At 45.5% G+C, this 21,896-nt stretch overlaps 1 protein-coding gene across 4 annotated transcripts in view; it reads right to left on the bottom strand.

The window, feature by feature from the left end:
* Nucleotides 1-21,896, bottom strand: part of LOC144694965 (zinc finger MIZ domain-containing protein 1-like) — a 183,393-nt gene that overhangs the window by 53,709 nt on the left and 107,788 nt on the right. For all 4 annotated transcript variants that reach the window (XM_078565781.1, XM_078565784.1, XM_078565785.1 and 1 more), the window contains 2 exons: nt 9,882-10,080; nt 2,987-3,259 (listed from right to left, as the gene is read on the bottom strand). In XM_078565781.1, the coding sequence (XP_078421907.1) occupies nt 2,987-3,259; nt 9,882-10,080 (472 nt within the window). The remainder of the gene's footprint in view (nt 1-2,986; nt 3,260-9,881; nt 10,081-21,896) is intronic.

Genomic DNA, 21,896 nt, shown 5'->3' with positions numbered 1-21,896 from the left:
TAGTGCTCTGGCCAGCATTCTGCTCTTGGATTCATAAAGTTCCAGGTTCAAGTCCCACTCTAGGTCTTGAGCACAAAAATCAAGGCTGACACTCCAGTGCAGTACTGAGGGAGTACAGCACTGTTGGAGTAGCTGTCTTCCAAATGAGATGTTAAACCAAGGTCCTGTCTGCTTGCACAGGTGGATCTAAGAGATCCCATGTCACTATTTTGAAGAAGGGCAGGGGGGTTCTCCCTGGTGTCCTGGTCAATATATATCCTTCAAATCAACATCACAAAAGAAAACAGAATACCTGGTCATTATCACATTGCTGTTTGTGGTAGCTTGCTGTGTACAAACCAGCTGTTGTGTTTCCTACATTACAAAAGGGATTACTTCACTGCTGTAAAGCACTTTGAGATGTCTGGCGGTTGTGAGAAGTGCTTCATAAATGCGTCTTTCTTTCATATGCTAAATTATCACTGATCTCAGTTGTGCTGTACTTGTGAATAGGGAACTAGTGAATAGGAATAGCCACTTCAACAAAGGGGCAATGTACAGAGGAAAAGCGACATAGTGGTTACATATGGACGTAAATTCAAATTGCATCATGGAAGTCGGGAAATTTAAATTTGGTAATTAAATAAAGCTGGAATAAAAAGCTAGTCTCAGTAATGGTGAGCTCAAGCTACCATATTGTTGTAAAAACCCATCTGATTCACAAATATCCTTTAGGGAAAGAAATCTGCTGTGCTTACCTGGTCTGGCCTACAAATGACTCCAGACCTACAGCAATGTGGTTTACCCCTTAACTGCCCTCTGTAATGGCCTAGCACAGTTGTGTAGAGATGGGCAATGAATGCTGGCCTTGCTATTGACGCCCACATCCCATGAATGAATAAAAAACAAAACAACAACCATTTCCTAGCATTGGTTTCTTGGAGGAAAGGCCTGGTAACAAGTTGCCAGCCACTTGCAAGTGGTGCATAGGTTCAGCTAAGATCAGAGAAAGCGGAAATCACAATTTGAAAATAAATATACAAAGAATCGCTTGGTAGTACAGTACTTGAATGTACAGTACTGAAAAGAGACAGATGTTGCTGAAGCTTTCCATCTTGCACTCAGGACAAACACAAGAATGCCAAATTTCAAATGATCACAACAATTTATACTACAGAAGAAAAGGGTGCTGATTGGTTGGCAGGTCAACGCTGGTTGGCCAAGGTGTTGCCATGGAGAAAGCAACAGGAAACTATGGGCTCCCTAAGCTCCTGGGTAATTTGAAAAAAGCGAAAGGCTTGAACATATTCCTTTTGTTTGAGAACAGGTCCCTTCGTATAAATGTATGTTGCTTCTAGCAGGTATAAGTGAGCCACATTATGAGCTCGACTGATTATCTTAAATCGGCTGTGTAGCTATTCGTGCACTCAGGATTGTTCATCAAGTGCTGCCCAATTGTGGAATCACATCTAACAGTAGATGTTTTGTTTGGGTTTTGTAAGCATGGGCTGGTTGAGTACAGTCTGTACTCTGCCTATTACAAACAACTGAAGGAATAGCCAATCATTGGGATGTACAGCCTACATACCTGGGATCGCACTGGCACTGAGATTTTTCTTTATTTGTTCATGGGATGTGGGCGTCACTGGCTAGGCCAGCATTTTTTGCCCATCCCTAATTGCCCTTGAGAAGGTGGTGGTAAGCCGTCTTCTTGAACCGCTGCAGTCTATGTGGTGTAGGTACATCCACAGTGCTGTTAGGGAGGGAGTTCCAGGATTTTCACCCAGCGACAGTGAAGGAACGGGATATATTTCCAAGTCAGGATGGTGTGTATCTTGGAGGAGAACTTCCAGGTGGTGGTGTTCCCATCTATCTGCTGCCCTTGTCCTTCTAGGTGGTAGCAGTCATGGGTTTGGAAGGTGCTGCCTAAGGAGCCTTGGTGAGTTTCTGCAATGCATCCTGTAGATGGTACACACCCACTGCTGCTACTGTGTGTCGGTGGTGGAGGGTGTGAATATTTGTGGAAGGGGTGCCAATCAAGCAGGCTGCTTTATCCTGGATGGTGTCAAGCTTCTTGAGTGTTGTTGGAGCTGCAGTCATCCAGGCAGTGGAGAGTATTCCATCACACTCCTGACTTGTGCCTTGTAAATGGTGGGCAGGCTCTGGGGAGTCAGGAGGTGAGTTACTTGCTGCAGAATTGCTAGCCTCTAAATTTCTCTTATAGCCACAGTATTTATATGGATAGTCCAGTTCAGTTTCTGGTCAATGGTAACCCCCAGGATGTTGACAGAGGGGGAATTCAGCAATGGTAATGCCATTGAATATCAAGGGAAGATGGTTGGTTTCTCTCTTGTTGGAGATGGTCATTGCCTGGCACTTGAGTGGCATGAATGTTACTTGCCATTTGTCAGCCCAAGCCTGGATACTGTCCAGGTCTTGTTGCATTTGGACATGGACTGCTCAGTATCTGAGGAGTCGCGAATGGTGCTGAACATTGTGCAATCATCAGCGAACATCCCCACTTCTGACCTTAAGATAGAGGGAAGGTCATTGATGAAGCAGCTGAAGATGGTTGGGCCTAGGATACTACCCTGAGGAATTCCTGCAGTGATGTCCTGGAGCGGAGATGACTGACCTCCAACAACCACAACCATCTTCCTTTGTGCTGGGTATTACTCCAACGAGCAGAGAGTTTTCCCCTGATTCCTGTTGACTCTAGTTTTGCTAGGGCTCCTTGATGCCACACTCGGTCAAATGCTGCCTTGATGTCAAGGGCAGTCACTCTCACCTCACTTCGGGAGTTCAGACATGACGCTGCTCAATTGTTTGAAATTTGGCATTCTTGCATTTGTCCTGCTAAGTGCAAGATGAAAAAGCTTAGGCAACATGTCGCTCTCTTCAGCAATGTTCAAATATACAAAGGAGAGCGCTAAGGATGTATACATTTACTGATTCTGGGAGTAGCACCAACAGGTATAGAAGGTTAAGAATGATTCAACAAGCTTACCTCACTGCCAAATGGCCTCTTTACTCCTTGTCCAGGTATCTGCTGTGCTGGACGGGATCCCAAGTACCCATGCTGTGGCATTCGCTGGCTTTGCGCGCTGAACATGGCATTGATGCCGGGAGGCCTCGAGTGGTTCATGGACATGTGTGATATACCCGATGGCCCCATTGCGCCAGCCATTCCTCCTGTGGCCATTCCAGTGGACATCTGGGGTGGGCCTCGAGGGCCTGAGTGAGTCATGTACTGGTTGTTGTAGGGCTGGGCTGCGCTTATCTGGAAAAGGAAAAAAAAAAGCGGGATTAAAAAGCAAAATCGTATGAAGCGTTTCGCTAGAATTCACGAACTCTAACGTCTAGACCAACTAAGCCATACAAACGAGGAGGGTTCCAGCTTTAACCCTTTGTCTCTATTGGATTAACTCACCTGCAATGAGGCAGGAGCAGGATTACTAGAATCAGCCTCAGAAGGCGGCGGCTCATCACCACCTTCTCCAGGACAAATAGGGATGGGTAATAAACACCCACATCCAGTGAAAGAATTTTTAAAAAATTCCTGGGCCAGGAGAATCATCTGTGTTTCCTGCTCCTGATGTTTATTGCAAGTGCTTGCTTCTGACTCTGGGTGGAGGAAACCAATTTTTCCTCTTGCAGCCCCAGAGCATACAGGCACTCACTTCCTGGACTCACAGATGAGGAACAATCCACACGGATAAGACATCAGAGGCCACAGGAGATGTGAGCAAATTGCAGAAGGAGGAATTGCTGTTTGATGCAAATTGATGGGATTATTTGGATCAGGAAATAGTTACAGCACAAAAGGAGGCCATTCAGCCTGTCATGTCCAAGCTGGCTCTCTGGAAGAGCATCTCAGCTAGTCCCACCCACCCCCCCTCTTTCCCCCATAGCCCTACAAATCTTTTCTCTTTAGATAATGGTCCAATTCCCTTTTGAAAGCCTCGACTGAACCCACCATACTCTCAGTCCAGCATCCTAACCACTCACTGTGTAAAAACGTTTTTCCTCATGTTTTCTCTGGTTATTTTGCCAATCACTTTAATTCGGTGTCCTCTTGCTCTCCATCCTTCTGCCAATGGGAACAGCCAATCCCCAACTACTCTGTCCAGACCCCTCATGATTTTGAGCACCTCTATGTAATCCTTCACTCTCTTTGAAGAATTCACATCCTTCCTGAAATGTGGTGCCCAGAACGGGACAGCGTCATAGTTATGGTGCTAGTTACAAACTCGAATTTGAGTCCCATAATCGACCGACAGTCACACATGAGTTACACTGAGGCACTGCACTTGCGCAGCATGGATGGAATCTAGCCCGACAGGCATTCCAAAAGAAATATGTCGCTCTGACATTAAAAACAGAAAATGCTACAAATAGACAGCAGGTTATGGGCAGCATCTGTGGAGAGAAATAGAGTTAACGTTTCAGATTGGTGACTTTTCATCAGAAAATATTTTGTCCTGCCTGGCCCCCCCATTTGAGTTTGGCCCAACACCTACCAATCTTACCTCGAGATCAAAAAAATGGGGTTCCAAGTCACGCTTCGAGACTTGAGCACACAATCTAGGCTGATACTATGATTCCGAGGGAGTGCTGAGTGGTCAGAAGCATTGTCCTTTATGTCAAATGTTAAACCCAGGTTCAGTTAGCTTGAGAGAGCGGGGGGAGCGCGGAGATGTTAAAGATTCCATGGCACTACTTGGTGAGCAGGGGAGCTATCCTGATCAACATTAATCCCTCCATCAAATAAAACAAATGAAGCTTAATCGTTCATCTCTTATTGTCTGAGGGGTCACAGTGTTATTCGGGTAACAACCTGTCATTGTCCTTCAAAAGATAATCACGTAGAAAGTGCTGAGATGTAATGCGCTGTATCGAAGTAGATATTCATAGACAAAACTACAGTGATATTTGATGTTCTAACACAGGTTGATGATACCGGATTAAAATGGCTGCCCTTGCACATATTGCACAGTGAGTTACCCCTGCGTCCATTCACATGCACAATTTAGATACCTCTCCAGCCCACAGCCCATCACTCCTATTGCCAGATTTTTCTCTCCGTATTTTTTGATTTGTTTCTCTTTACCTCTCCTAGATCCCTCTCTCCTGTCATCATGCCTCCGTTCAACTCTCCTCTCCCAGGTACTCTGCCCTCCCAAAGCCCTGCCCCAACCCTTCAGTACTCCTCTACCTTGCTGCTCTACCTGCTGTCCCAGACCTGACTCTCTATTAGATAAGCCTACAGCTTCCCTCTCTGCCTCTCCTGGCATCCTCCGAAGGGCCCATTGTTCATCCCAATCTCCTTACAAGCAGCAATCCCAACTGCCCCCATTCTACTCTTCCGTCAATCTTCCTGCCCAGCATACCCACTGGGGACTGGTCTTGCCAACCTCTTTCCCAATGCTGACCCTGTGGACTCTGCCGCCTTTCTCTACACCTCCCTCCAGAATGTCCTTTCACTTACAAACAAGGCCTTGAGCACCCATGGCCTGATTGTGGATTGTTGCATCAACATCGTGGCCTTAGTGGAAACCTGTCTAAAGGGAGATGACACCTCCCCGCTAAATGAAGCCTCTTAGTTTGACTATACCTCTCACCACTTGTCCCCACCCAGACTGTCACAGTGCTGGTCTGTCTCTTACCTTCAAACCACATCTTAGCTTGTCCCCTACTCCTCTGGCACTTTCTCCTCCTCTGAGCATCTCATCTGATTCCACCCCCTCACCTCTCATTTACAATCCTTGTTCTCTACAGTCCACCCAAATACCGTAAAAATGTTCTCACTGGGATATCTTCACTGCTTTTCCTCCCATAGCTTCCCACTGAGTGACTTCTCGTTTTTGGTGATTTCAACCTCCATCTCAACTCCATCATCTTCTCTCTCCTCTGCGCTTACTGTCCTCTTATCCCCTCCCTAAATCTCTCCGTCCATGTAAACTCCCTCACCCGTATTCACGGCCACCCCTTTGACCTTGTCATCTCACATGGTCTCACCACTGCCATCTTGTCAGTCACAGATCACAGAATTTTAATGGCACAGAAGGAGGCCATTTGGCCCATCGTGTCTGCAATGGCTCTCCAAATGTGCATTATGACCTGGTGCCATTGTCCTGCCTTTTCCCCATACCCCTGCACATTGTTTCTATTTAAATAATCATCTAATGCTCTTATGAGTGCCTCGATAGAACCTGCCTTATGATTTTCTAGATGTCCTCTCACTACCTCTTTAATAATGAATTTTAGTATTTCTCCCATGACAGATGTTAGACCAACTGGCCTATAGCTTCCTGCTTTTTATCTCCCTCCTTTCCTAAATAGTGGTGTTACGTTTGCAGTTTTCCAAACCGCTGGGACCATTCCAGAATCTTGGGAGTTTTGGAAGATTATGAGCAATGCATTCATTATCTCTGCAGCCACTTCCTTTAAGACCCTAGGATGCAAGTCATCAGCTCCAGGCAATTGTCAGCCTTTAATCCCATTAGTTTTTCTAGTACTTTTTCTCTAGTGATTATGATTGTTTTAGGTATCTCTCTTCTTTTTGCCTCTTGATTCCTACTATTCTGGAGATGCTTTTCATGTCTTCCACTGTGAAGACAGACACAAAATACATGTTCAAAGTCTCTGCCATTTCCATGTTTCCTATTATTAATTCCCCAGTCTCACCCTCTAAGGTGCTTGCTTTTGCCACTCTTTTCCTTTTTATACCTGTCTAAAAGTTTTTACTGTTTTTTTTAATATTACTTGCTAGTTTTCCTCTCAAACTCCATTTTCTCCCTCTCTACTTTTTTTAAGTCTTCCTTTGCTAAAATTTTCCCAATCTTCTGACCTACCACTAATCTTTGCAGCATTGTACACATGTTCCTTCTATTTGATACCATCCTTAACTTCCTTAGAAGGATCGTGCATCCTTCTCATAGTGTATAAAGCCATCTCTCATCACTTCCTTGTATCGCTGTCCACCCCCAAGCTCCTTCCTCCTCCCAACCATTCTCCCCTCCTTCAGTGTCCACCCCTGGGAAAAAAACTATTCCCAAATTCACTCACAAATGCACTTTCAACATCCCAACCACATAGCCTTTGGTCCTCCATTTGCCACAACACTTCTGCAGCTACTCATTTACTCAACCCTACGTCCAGCTCCACCTTTGATACCCATGTCCCAGAGAAAGCCATTACTCTCTCTCACCCTGGCTGTCCCCCCCCACCCCTGGTATGGCCCTCATCTAAACATCCGTAAGTCCAAGGGGCGCAGACTTGAAGGGATATGGTGGGCAACTTTTAGCCGTTCACCACCAGATCTGGCTGGACCACATAAAGCACCTTCTGCTGAAACTGCTCACTATGCCAGAATCATCCTGGAATGCAGGTTTCTTTTCTCTACTGCAAACTGCTCCTTAAACCCCTCTCCCCTGCTCCATTCACCCTTATTTCCAACAAGTACAAGGAGCTCATGAGCTTCTTTGTCACTGAGATCGAGATCATCCAATCAGCAGCTTCTGCCACCTCTCTCCCTTCCACTAGCCCACCTGGCCAAACTTCCTCTAAAGTTATCCCCCCCCACCCCCCCAAATGGTGCTCTATTACCCCCTAAAAGGTGCTATAAAAATACAAATTGTTGTTGTTGCATAATTCCATTCCCTTAGCACTGGGCTGCCTCCGTCTCTCCCAATTAATCCCCCACTTGTCTTTATGCAGTGAATTCACTTAGAACCCAGCAGACTCCTCACAGTCCCTGTTGGTGGATGTGACATCTCTAGCTAAGAGTGAAGACACTATCACTGTTGAGAAATCATTTTGAGAAGAAACAGCAAAATGTGTCAAAACTTACACTAAAAAAACAAAGTGTCACTGATTTATTTTAAAGAAGACAGGAAGAGAGTTATTTCCCGGCAAACTGAAGTACATTAATTAAATCCCACACAGTGCTGAAGGCCTGGGATTTAAAGCAGAGCGGTCTCACACCATCCACATCAGAAGTGTCCCAGTTCGTTAGTGAGGACAGTATTTTAGATTTTGGGTTGGGAATCCAACACCAGGTTCAAATGGGGGTCACAGCCCCCGCCATTGTCTGGGGAACAGTCAACTGGCAGTGATTTCCCCAAATTGGCCAAGTTATGGCCAGAGGGCGGTCTCTGTAAGCTGGAGGGCCAATAGGAGGCCTTCTAGCTCAGAAGCAGTAGCAGGCTGCAGTTCAGGTAAGAGAGAGAGGGGGTGGGGGGGCATTTCCACCTCTCGCCAGCTTTTTAAACTTAAATTAGAAAACGCCTTCATCAAGATGGCCACCATTGTGGAGGGAGCATGCTCTGAGCAGGAGGGCCTCAATGAGGACTCCAAATGAGGTGGCACAAATGAGCTACCAGCCCCTTAATGTTACAGAAAGGGGAATTGGATAAGGTCCCTGATAACCCTGGTGGTTTTATAGTGACCCCTGCTGGAAGTGCCTGTGCCTGTTGGGCAAGACAGATTTGAGCACCCGATAGCCTGGGTGTGCTGATTCTTACTAGCTACCTGAAGAGGTAAGACGATTAGCGGATTTTTTAAAAAAGTATATAATTTCAGTCCACTCCATCCACTAGGCCATTCAGTTTGGCAATTTCAAACATGCAACTGATAACTCCAATCCAAGTTCCGAATGGGTCAGTTAAAAAGGAGCAAGTGAGTTTGGAGTGGGTACACGGGATAAAGAGTTTTGGGGAGGGTTTGGACACAGAGGGAGGTGACAAGGCAAAGAGAAGCCCAGAGATGAAGTTGTAGAGACAAGCAGCCACTAATGCTGGGAGTGGAAAGCATGAAGAAATCAGTATCGTGGAGGATGTAATGTTGGACGAAATCAAAGGATAAAAGTATAATGGCAAATGGATATGGAGGGATTTTAAAATGTAGAGATGATTCCATATATAAGTAGAAGCAACACTTCCCATTGAATAATGTACCCTGACAATACCCAGCTCCACCTCACTCTCTCCTCCTCCAATGTTGCTCAATTGTCAGAATGCTCATCTGACATCCAGTACTGGATGGGTAGAAGTTTCCTCCAATTAAATATTGGGAAGACTGAAGCCATTTTTCTCAGGGGGGGCAGAAGCGGTGGGTGGGGGTCGTTGTCAGGATGGAGTCCACCCTGGAAGCTGTGCCGAGGTGGGCTGGTTAGTAGGCCCGCCTCAGTTCTCTGGGTTTTAGAAGCTGTTAGGCCCTCTAACCGTCAGACTCCCTCATTCCCCCACCATCCCCCACCCCCACCCATCCATGGGCCTTTATACCTCCATGCCAAGTCAATACAAATTCATGCCCCTATCCACGCTCTATACCCCCACATACCACCCGTGCCACCCACCTCCACAGCCACTCACCCAGTATCCACCATGGGCCCCATCATCCCCTGTGCTCACTGACCCACACTAGCTCCTGGTCAAGCAACATCTTGATTTTAAAATTCTCACCCTTGTTTTCAAATCCATCCATGGCCTCACCCCCTCCCAATCTTTGTAATCCCCTCCGAACACAAATTCTCCGAGGTAACTGCGCTCCACTAATTCTAGCCTCTTGAGCATCACTGATTTTAATCTCTGCCATTGCTGGGCCTACAGCTGCCTGGGCCCCTAGCTCTGTAATTCCCTCCGTACACCTCTCCGCCCTCTCTCCCTCATTTCCTTCCTTCAAGCTGCCCCTTAAAACCTACCTCTTTTGGTCATCTGACCTAACATACCCTTCTGTGGCTCGGTTTCATCCAGTACCGTTTTATAATGCTCCTGTGTAGCCTTGGGATGTCACATTACATTAAAGGTGTTATTATGTAGTGGTCCATTGCCTAAATTGACCTCCCCATATTGTCCGGTCGGTGTACCGCAGCCATTCAAAAATTGAAGGTGACTCCTTACCGGTCCGTACTGACTCATCTCCTGGTTTTGCTTCTCCTGCAGGGCAGCTACGGTTGCCGTGGCAGTGGCGGTTGCCGTGGCTGCAGCGGCAGCAACCGCAGCGGCGGCCGCTGCAGCAGCGGGCTGGGTGAAATGCGTCGGGGGCCTGGAATGTGACGGGATGCCGATTCCACCAGAGCCGTTCGGGCCACCAGGGTAGCTGAAAGCAAGAAGACAGGGAGCAAGAGTTAAACCAAAGGACCGGAGACATTTCAAACCCTTGAACAGGCTGCTCACTGCTGCCCTCTAGTTTGCACTCGCAAATCAAAGGGCTTCCGATTCACAAAGAAAGTCTTGGCCACAGTTCCCCTTTCACCGTCAAAACTGTGGCACAGCAAGAGGCCATTCAGCCCATGCTATCGGTGCTAGCTGTTACCTACTAAAGCTCTATTTCCTTATCCATTTATATTCTTTCAAATATCCACCCCCTTCCCTTTCTGTGATAAAGCATTCCACACTCTAATGACCCTGTGAGAATATATATTCCCCCTTTTTTTACTTAAGTGCTGAGCATTAGTTTATGCTCCCCTTCCTCCTTCATCGCAAAGCAAACAAGCTCTCACATTTTATCCTTTCACAATTCGAACCACGAACGTCCATTGCCATAGAAATGCTGTGACATTTTTGCCCCTGCCTTTGAAGATGGGCGGAGGTAATGTTTTTGCCTCTGTTTATTGATGTTTGTCCATAAACTATATATCTCAAAAATTGATAGATGGATTTCAACGAAACTTGGTACAAAGTATGGCCCAAGGAAGAACTGATCCATTTTTGGCTGAGATGCAGATCAGGATCTGGGAGTTTTTTTAAAGGATCCTTTAACATTGGGAGATTGGGCAAATTACTTATTTTTTCAGAATCTTGTGGGTTGTCTGGTTTAGAATGTTGTTGATTGTTTTCGAATGCGGTGGATTGTCCCAGCTGCTGTGGTGCCATTTGTCACAGCTGTCAAAATGTGAGCAGAGTTTTCACAGCAGGTTGTTGGACATGGATTGGCCTGAAGCCTCCCTCAGTGAGAGAGGCGCTCTTATTAAAAAGATTTCTTCTTTCAGTTTCGCAGTTACAGGGTATCGATCAGGCAGGGACAAGCCGTAAGGAAGAGCTGCGTAACTGCAATAACACTGAGTTAACAAAAAGTGTGGCAGAGGCATGCGCTCTACTGGGTGCCCGCTTCATCTAGTTTTCAATGTCTTTGTCTATATGCAACCCATATATTTGGTTGCACGTTTTGAAAGTCATGTCTTTCATGTTGTTGCCACCCTGGAATGTAGGAGTTAGAACCTATAAGATATTAGGGCTTTATAAAATCCCCACGGCAAAGGTGAATCGATCAAAATTCTGAACATTAATGAAAATGAAATGAATGTTGCAACACTGACAAATTGCACTTCACAGATGACACTTTGTGTCCTAGAAAGGCTAGAACTATTCTGCTCACCAGTATTTGTCCATTGCTGTCTACTTATGCTTAAAACCTTCAATCCTCTTCTTAATCGTCTACCAGTAGTTATTAAGTTCATTTTTAAAGGAATTTAGTCAAAAATAGTGGGCTGCATATTACAGGTTGGGAGGGGGTGGGGGGAGAAACAGCCATTACACGCTGCGGATGGGCTAAATATCCTGCTAGTGGGACCACTTCCCCTCACTGGGGAGGAAGTCCCGCCTGATCCCGCCCTTGGGAGCTGCCAGCCAATGGAAGCAGGCCCAAGCAGGTGGCGCAGTGGATCCTGGAGCGAGGTAAGTCCATGGTATTGGGCGGAGAGGGTTTGGACAATTTAGGAAGGGGCGAGGGGTTTAGTGGCATTTGGCGAGCTGGTGGGTAGGAAGAAAGGGGGCAGTATCTTTTGGTGGGGGGGGGGGGGGGGGGGGAGGGATGTTCCCCAGTGCACAAGGGGCACCCCCAAAGATATTACCCCCACCGTTCTGCCCTTTCAAAAAGTTTTTGAAAAAATAACAGCCTGCTCACTCCCGCCTGACTGCTCATGCCAATCGTATTATGGCGTCGGCAGAGTATTATTGGGGTCAACTGGCTTGTTAACAAGACCGATTTTGGCACCCGCCCACCTACCGTGTTATGGGGCTGAGCTTCAGGGTGGGCAGGAAGGCGGTGGGGTTGGCACCTGCCCTATTTTACATGCCCAACCCCCACCCACAACCCCGCAACCGAAATCATGCCCGGTGGGGGCAAGTAAAATCAGAACTGTAGTTCAATTTTTGTCAGGTCTGTTCCATCTGTACACAAAATTCTGGGAAATAAAGAATGTTTAATCTCAGTTGAAACTTGTTCTTGCATATTCATGTGTTCTAATGATGCAACAACACCAAGTTAAATAATGTGCTTCTAGTTTCCATAACTCTGGTCACATTAGAGACTGTTCTCTTGTTCATGACATGAGAACATAAGAAATAGCTGAAGTAGGCCATTTGGCCCCTTGAACCTATCCACCATTCAGTAAGATCACAGGTGATCTTGCACATGAACTCAACCTTTCTGCAGTATTCCCATTTCTTTTAACACCCAAAAATCTATTGACTTCTGTCTTGATCAACAACCGAGCCTCCACAGCTCTCTGGGGCAGGGTATTCCAAAGATTCACAACCCTCTGGAGTGAAGAAGTTTCCCTCATCTCAGTCCAAAATAGCCGACCCCTTACCCTGAGGCTGTGTCCCCGTGTTCTAGATTTCCCCAGCCAGGGGAACCGACCTCTCAGTGTCTACCTTGTCAAACACCCCTTCAAAATTTTATATGTTTCATATATGAGCTCACCTCTCATTCTTCTAAACTCCTGGGAATATAGGCCTAGCCTACTCAGTCTCTCCTCATAGGACAATCTCCTCATTCCAGAAGACAAAGCCAGAAATTCTGGAACTTCCTTGATGCTTTTCTCTAAATTTGCTCTGATACCCCATTGTGCTTTTGGCAGTCCAGGGCCAAAACTGCACAAACTATTTTAAAGCGACAGTTTAAATCCTTTCTGACTTGTAATAAATTGTCCAGAAGTAGCCTCATTGCTCATTAAAGTGGAAGGTGAACTGGCTACAATGGGAATATGTAAAATGTTGCCTACAGTGCTTGGTGACTGAGAGTTACTTGGTATTCTAATGTTTGGAGCAGGTATCATGGTGGAACTGTGGTGGTCTTCTGAAGGGCTGTAGCCTTTATCAGCTAGCTTTCAGGATTACCTTGATTTATGCTTGATCGGCACCCCATCCACCACTTTAAACATTCAATCCCTCCACCACCGACGCACAGTAGCAGCAGTGTGTACCATCTACAAGATGCACTGCAGCAGCTCACCAAGGCTCCTTCGACAGCACCTTTTGGAACTATATCACTGTTCCTTCACTGTTGCTGGGTCAAAATCCTGGATCTCCCTCCCTAACAGCGCTGTAGGTGTACCTACACCACATGGACTGCAGCGGTTCAAGAAGGGAGCTCACCACCACCTTCTCTAGGGGCAACTAGGGATGGGCAATAAATGCTGGCCCAGCCAGCGATGCCCACATCTCGTGAATGAATAGAAAAAAAACCTAAGCCAAATGTGATGATAAGTCAGTGGGCGAGAGTCTATGTAATTTGTGCTCTGACATCAGCCATGCCTCAGTGTGCAGCACTCTCATCTCTGAGTCAGAAGATTGTGGGTTCAAGTCCCACTCCAGAGCACAGAAATACAGGTTGACTCTCCCATTATGATACTGAGGGAGTGCTGCAGTGCCACAGTCTTTTGGATAAGACATTAAACCGAAGCCCCATCTGCTCTGTCAGGTAAGTAAAAGAACCTATGGCCCTATTCTGAAGGAGAGCAGGGGAGTTCTCCCCAGTGTCCCAGCCAATATTTATCCCTCAATCAACATCACAAAAACCAAATTACTGGCCATTTTCACATTGCTGTCTGTGGGAGCTTGCTGTGCTCAAACTGGCTGCTGCATTTCCTACATTACAACAGTGACTGCATTCCAAAAGTACCTCATTGGCTGTGCAGCATTTAGGGATCTCCTCTGGTCACATAATGCTCAATAGAAATGTAAGTCATTCTTTGTACAACAATTCAAATTAAATAATTGCAAATGGCCTAGATCTTCCAGTCTCCGTATCGTCGGAGACTGGATGTGTGACCCGAGATGTGCGTTGGGACTCCACAGAAGTGGTGATGCACTTTGTGGGGATTGCCTGGGAAGTTTCAGCTTTTGATGGGCAATTCCCCTGCTCCATAGGAGGCTACGCAAATGTCTCCAACCCCGAGTTACAGTTGGAGACATGGGATAGTTCCAACTTTCTTATCTGAGTAGTTATCCAGGAAATGTTAAAGAGAAAAATCCTAGTCTAACTCCTGGACAACTGCAGAACTGACCACCCCTAGTCATTCACACTGAAACCCCCCGAATCACCAGCTACCCCATGAACCCCTCCCTGGCTACCTCCTGAGCCTCCCTGACCACCCCTCCAATTACACCCCCATGCACCCCTGCCCCGACCACCCAAATCCTTGATTCCCCCCCCTCCCCAAATTCCCATCCATTCCCTCCGACCTGATTCTCTTACATCCCCAATTGCCTCTCCCGACCATGCAATCCCCCCTCAACCGAACAGACCTGACTAGCCCCCCACAACATCTGACTACCCCTCCTGACATGACCCGTCTACCCACTCACCCGCCCGCCGCCCCACCCGCCCGCCGCCTCACTCAGCTACTATCTCACCCACCCGCCGCCTCACCCACCCGCCGCCTCACCCACCCGCCGCCTCACCCACCCGCCGCCTCACCCACCCGCCGCCTCACCCACCCGCCGCCTCACCCACCCGCCGCCTCACCCACCCGCCGCCTCACCCACCCGCCGCCTCACCCACCCGCCGCCTCACCCACCCGCCGCCTCACCCACCTGCCACCTCACTCACCTGCCATTCTACCCATTTGTCACCTCACCCACCTGCCACCTCACTCAACTACTATCTCACCCACCTGCCACCTCACCCACCTACCCACTTACCTCACCCACCCTACCCATTCACTCATTCATCCGTTCACCAGTTACTAACATTCACACCGGACATTTAAACTTACCATCCGGCAGCTCGTGCCATAAACAGGGGGCGTGTTGTGTCATTCCCGGCCTTTTAGTGCAATCCAGTGGAGTTCTTCGAGGGATGCTGCGCTCCACCTTTCTGGGAAAGCTCGGAGTCTCGGAAGACTTGGCAAGAAATGCAGAGCAGCATCGAGGTGGGATAAAGTTTGAGCAGGGCAGCAATCCGATGATGATTGCTGCTCCACAGAAGATCCGGGCCAATGTTTCAACTGATTCACGGGGCCCTAATGTAATCTTCATAATTAATGAGGGCTCAATGAGACTTGTGGGCGGAATCATCTTTCAGTGGGAATCTTAGTGCTTGCTTGGTATTTACAGTTGAGTAATTATTTTGTTATTCACCCTGCTCTTGGTGTAATTACTCCAAAATTGTATTTTCTATAGTTAATTCACAGAAATGTGTTTTACTGAATACTGAATTATTCATCACCTAAAGTAATTGTTATAAGTAGAATAAATTAACCAAACTGCAATTTTTCAGAACTTGTTTTTGTGATTCAGACATGTGCAGTGTAAAGAACAATTGAAGCAGTATTTAATTTCTTCTCTTAGTAAAGAACTTATTATATGATTTGAGGGGATGGGAGCATAGCGATAATGTTACTGCAGTAAAGCTCCGGAGATGCGAGTTCAAATCCCACCACAGCGCAGGGAGAATTTAAATTCAGTGAATTCATAAATCTGGAATAAAATGGTAGTCTCATTAATAATGACCATGAGACTACCAGATTTTCGTCCAAACTCATCTGGTTCACTAATGCCCTTTAGGGAGGGAAATCTGCCGTCCTTACCCGGCCTGGCCTACATGTGACTCCAGACCCACAGCAATGTGGTTAACCTTTAACTGCTCTCTGAAATGGTCGAGCAAGCCACTCAGTTGTAACAAACTGCTACAGAGAAAAGCACCATGGTTGTACTGGCACCAGATGCACTGTGGTCATTCAAGAAGGTGGCTCCCCACCAATTGCTCAGGGGCAATTAGGGATGGGCAATAAATACCAGCCTTGCCTTTGAACCTCAAGATGTTAAAAAAAAATCTTCCTATACAAATACACAATATGAAATGCTGATGATTAACAGAAGTGTTGTGATTCATCATCATTCACTATGATGCTGCCACACAGGAAGTTTAGAACATTGAATCAATCTAAATATTAATAGTGATCATCTTACATTAAACAGTTGACATTAAGCAACTACAAATAGAAGAACTCAACTCAGGTAAACATCTTCTTCCTACATAAATAAATTAGTAGCTAGATGCTAAACTTAGAACACAGTCTCCATAGAATTCAGAAAGTAAAAAGAAAGCAAAATAGCAGTCAGCTTTCTGGCATTGAATGAAAAGAGCAGGGGACACAGGCGCAACAAAACCACTTTATTTAGTAAGCTTTCAGTGGAAAGGTAAATTGGGTCCTGCTGAAGAAAGACAAGTTTTTCGTCTTGCACTCATCAGGACAATTTGCAAGAATACCAAATGTAAATTGAACAACAATTTATACTGCATGAGAAGAGAGTGCTGATTGGTCAGCAAGTGGACTCTGATTGGTAGAGGCATTGCAATGGGGAATGCAAATTATCCTAAATTTTATGAATTAAGAAAGTATTAGTAGTTATCTTCACTATTTTATAGTTAACATCAAGTAGAACGTAGGGAGGAGGATTCAGTGCAAAGGGCCTCCAGTGCAACTCATCAATCGCACTTCACAATATCAGAATACTCGGGAGAATATCCGGCAAGGTGATGCATAGAAGAGTGTGCATATAGACAACTGACAATAGAACTTAACCCTTACTGTCAATCCAGGCCATCTTCACATTGTGCAATGGGGGAAAACACCTCCACAAAGCATTAAAAATCCTTCCAGGGACCCTGAGCCTTCAGCATGTTGTGTGGACATGGGGGTTGCTTGAATTGGTGACTCCTGACTCCCTTAACTGAAGTCACCCTTCCCATTATCGAGCTGGATAGGAAGGCCCTATTCCCCTTGGTTCAGTGGTAAGAGGTAGGAGGTTTCTCGTCGAGATTTTTTTTTACTCAGAGGGTGGTGGGGATCTGGAACTCACTGCCTCAAAGGGTGGTGGCAGCAGCACCCCTCAACATTTAAAAACATGTGGATGTGCACATGAAGCGTCGTATCTACAAGGTTAAGAGCTGGAAAGTGGGATTAAGCTGGATGGCTACTTGTCAGCCAGCATGGACATGATGGGCTGAATGGCCTTCTTCCATGCTGTGATTCTAGATTGTGAGAGGTGCTTCTGTGGAATATCCTGCAATTGAAATATTAACCTCCAGGCAATCTCTTTGACTAATTAATTTCTGGTTGTTGACTGTTGGATAGCATTCCACAGACTCAGTGATGTGCACCTCTTCATGTCTTTTTCCTCCCTCTCTTACAATGGTGCTTTCTCGGGCAGAGTTGGCTATGGCTTGGCATGTCAACAGTGATCTTTGAACCCATAATTCATGGGTATGAGATTTCTTTCGCTTCACACCATCGGAGCAGTTTTATAACATTAATCTAAGTATTTTCTCTGATAAACTTAATAGATGCAGATAGAACGCGGAAAAGGTCCACGTAGTTGTATTTTGATGTGCTCACGCTCAATCATGTTAGCATGTTTTTCTCAATAGCTCAGTCAAATTTGCGCAGTACCAGAACTCTGATCTCTCTGTCCTCACTCTGCCACATTGTTCCAATGAAGCTCTACATATGTTTGAGGAGCAGCACCTCATCCTTCAATTACGCTCCTTGAACCTTACGAATTCAGCATTGATTCAACAAATTGAGATCATAACCTCTGCCCCCATTTTGTTTTGTTTTCCTTTGCATATTTCATTTTTACTCATGTTTGTCTTCGAGTAAATGCCGTTTATCATTCAGCGATTTACACCTCCTCTAGACACATTTTTTGTTTATTTACTTGTCCCATTATCACTCTCTTTGGCTCTGCCCCACCAAACTCTTGTCATTTAATCTCTCCGCTGTCTTTCACCTTATCACAGACCTACCCGTTTGTTTCTTTCCCACTCTGTCCCTGCCCCGTCCCACTTCCTTAAAACCTATTACATTTCTAACCTCTCCCAGTCTGAGTGAAAAGTCACTGACCTGAAAGATTAACTCGAGTTTCTATCTCCGCAGATGCTGCCTAACCTGCCCAGTTTCTATTTCAGATTTCCAACATCTGGGCCAGGATTTTCCATTCGTTGGGCAGGCTCAGCGGGGGCGGTCACAGAGCAGACCGCCGCCCACAATCGGCTCCTCACCGCGATTTCACGCGGATGGGCCAATTAAGGCTTGCCCTGCGCGGATTGTGAGCAGTAGCGATCTGTGCGGGCGGGGGGAGGAGGGAGAGGTGAGCCTAGCACACAGTTTGCGCATGCGCGCAAAAGGGCGCTTCAATCTCCCCGAGGCACAGAGCTGCCTCAGGGAGATTGAAGCGCTTTTTGGAAAAATTAATAAAGAGCAGAAAAATTCAATGAAACATGTCCCCTCATGTGACTGTGTCACATGAGATGGGACATGTTTTTAAGTTCAAATGAAACTTTTAATTTAATTTGTAATAGCTTCAGGAAACCTCATCCCGCCCGTGGATGAGGTTTCCTGAAAAACGTAAAGGCCGCTTGGCCTTTTCGCCTGCCCGTCAACCGTAAGATTGGACAGGCAGGGTAAAATTCAGGTTATCATCTGGTTAAAGGTCTTAATAGGCCTTTCAATTATCGGCAGGAGTGCAGCCGACTCCGGCGCGCACCCACCAAATGAAACATCGCGCGAGTGTGCGATGACATCGGGACGCACGCCCGACATCATTTTATGTTCCGGCGTGTTGGGAATGCACCCGCACGGTGAATGTAAAATTCTGCCCCTGCAGTATTTTGCTCTTGTGTTGTAGCTTGGGCCCTTGAATTGTTTTTGCCTACTTGCAGGTGACAATGCAATATAGTTCACACTCAGCAGTGAAGGTCAAGTAACTCATATCTGGTTGCTGAGCTGTTGCAACATTGGATGGCTTCTCTCACCACTGGTACGCTGCACGTGGCTGTTAAACGGAAAAATGGCACCTTTAACAGTTGGACATTAAATAGCTTATAATCACTCAAACTTCAGTTCGGCAAATATCTGCAGACAGGATAATTCTGGTTTGCATTGCTTTTGAACCAGAGCATCCTTCAGCAAACACCAGCACTTCACAGAATGTCCTGATGCCATATCTTACGTCAATAATTAATTGATGATTAAACAATGATTTATTTTCCTGGTTTCTGGCTATTTAAACAAAATGTACGGCAGTGCTGACTGAGTACTCTCGGTGGTGAGACAAAGGCTTGCAGAAAATAACATGATCAAACAAATGATTGATAAGTATACAGTCACAGTGGCTATTTCCTAATGTAGGCCAGATTAAATTGTGACTGTATATGTCAATTATGAGTCCATAATAAAGTAAATATCACATGAGAACATCAGAAATCAGAGCAAGTGGAGGCCATTCGGCCCCTCGAGCCTGCTCTGCCATTCAATAAGATCATGGCTGATCTGATTGGGCCTTAACTTCACTTTCCTGCCTGCCCCCATAATATATAAGTCCCTTGTAGATCAAAAATCTAACTCAGCCTTGGTGTACTCAAAGACCCAGCCTTCACTGCTCTCTGGGGAAGAGAATTTCAAAGATTAACAACCCCCTGAGAGGTGAAATTCCTCCTCATCTCCATCCTAAATGAAAGATCCCTTATTCTGCAACAGGACCCCTGGTTCTAGTTTCCCCCACGAACGAGGGAAAACATCCTCTCAGCATCTACTCTGTCAAATCCCCTCAGAATCTTATATGTTTCAATAAGATCATCTCTCACTCTTCAAAACTCTAATGAATATAGGCCCAACCTGCTCAACCTTTCCTCATAAAACAACCCCGTCATCCAGGAATCAATCTGATAAACCTTCTCTGAACTGCCTCCAAAGCAAGTATATCCTCCCTTAAATAAGGAGACCAAAACTGTACACAGCACTCTAGATGGGGTCTCACCAATGCCCTGTACAGTTGTAGCAAGACTTCCCTCTGTGATAAGAGCCAACATTTCATTTGCCTTCCTAATTACTCGCTGTACCTGCATGCTAATTTTTTGTGATTCATGTACAAGGACACCACGATCCCTCTGTACCTCAACGTTCTGCAGTCACTGTAATATAGTTAATGTTGAAAATCGTCATTCTTGATTCTGCAAATTGGTTGGACTATTTTATTTTTAAAATGTGTACAAAATGTTACATCTCTGCTATCTGTCCTTATATATACATATATATATATGTAGTCCAAAACTGAACTTCCACTCTGAAGTTCCAAAGGTATCCTAACTTGCTTTATAGACTAATGCCATCACAATTGCACATTTGACATTCACATGCTTGTCTTAAAGACACACAAGCACATTTAGTGACATAAATACAGTTTCACTTTCAACCAGTCAGCAAACAGCTGCTAAGACAGCACTGTAAAAAAGAACTTTCAAAATTGTAGATGTCTCTGAATTTTTAAATCGTCATTCAACATATAAGAACAAAAGAAATAGGAGCAGGAGTAGACCACTCGGCCCCTCGAGCCTGCTCTGCCGTTGAATACGATCCTGGCTGATCTTCTGCCTCAACTCCACTTTCCCGCCCGCTCCCCGTATCCCTTTATTCCCTGATTGATCAGAAATCTATCTGTCTCAGCCAAAAATATATTCAACGATGGAGCATCCACAACCCTCTGCAATGGAGAATTCCAAAGATTCATAACCCTCTGAGTGAAGAAATTTCTCTTCATCTCAGTCTTAAATGATCGGCCCCTTATCCTGAGGCTGTGCCCCCGTGTTCTAGATTCCCCAGTCAGTGGAAACAATCTCTCAGTGTCTACCCTGCCAAGCCCTTTCATAATCTTGAATGTTTCAATGAGATCAACTCTCATTCTTCTAAACTCCAGAGAATGTAGGCCCAATTTACTCAACCTCTCATCTTAAGACAACCCTCTCATCCCAGGGACCAATCGAGTAAATCATCACTATACTACCTCCAATGCAAGAATATCCTTCCTTAAATATGGAGATCAAAACTGCGTACAAAAGTCCAGGTGTGGTCTCACCAAAGCTCTGCACAATTGTAACATGACTTCCTTATTCTTGTACTCCAATACCCTTGCAATAAAGGCCAACATAACTTTGCTTTCTTAATTACTTGGTGTACCAGCATGCTAACTTTTTCTTATTCCTTGTACAAGAACAGCCAAGTCTCTCTGAACATCAACATTTACAAGTTTCACATCTTTTAAAATAATCTGCTTTTCTATTGTTATGATCAAAGTGAATAATATCACGCTTCCCCACATTATACTCCATCTGCCACCTTGTTGTCCACCCACTTAACCCTGTCTATATCTCTTTTCAGCCTTTTTGTGTCCTCCTCACAGCTTACAACCCCACCTAGCTTTGTACCTTCAGCAAACTTAGATACATTACTCTTGGTCTCGTCGTCTAATTCTTATATAGATTGTAAATAGCTGAGGCCCCAGCACTGATCCTTGCAGCACTCCACTAGTCACAGCCTGCCAACTTGAAAATGCCCCAATTATCCCTACATTTCCTGTCCTAACCAATCCTCTGTCCATGTTAATATATCACCCCCAACTCCATGAGTCCTTATCTTGTGTATTAAACTTTTGTGTGGCTCCTTACTGAACGCCTTTTTGAAAATCCAAGTATACTACATTTACTGGTTCCCCTTTATCTACCCTATTAGTTATATCCTCAAAAAACTCTAATAAATATGTTAAACAGGATTTCCCTTTAGTAAAATCATGTTGACTTGTTCTAATCATATTAGACTTTTCTAAATGCATTGCTAAGACTTCCTTAAC

The sequence above is a fragment of the Cetorhinus maximus genome, chromosome 20 (genome assembly GCF_964194155.1).
Source record: "Cetorhinus maximus chromosome 20, sCetMax3.hap1.1, whole genome shotgun sequence".
In the NCBI taxonomy this organism is placed as follows: domain Eukaryota; kingdom Metazoa; phylum Chordata; class Chondrichthyes; order Lamniformes; family Cetorhinidae; genus Cetorhinus; species Cetorhinus maximus.
This window is presented reverse-complemented; position numbering and strand designations above follow the sequence as displayed.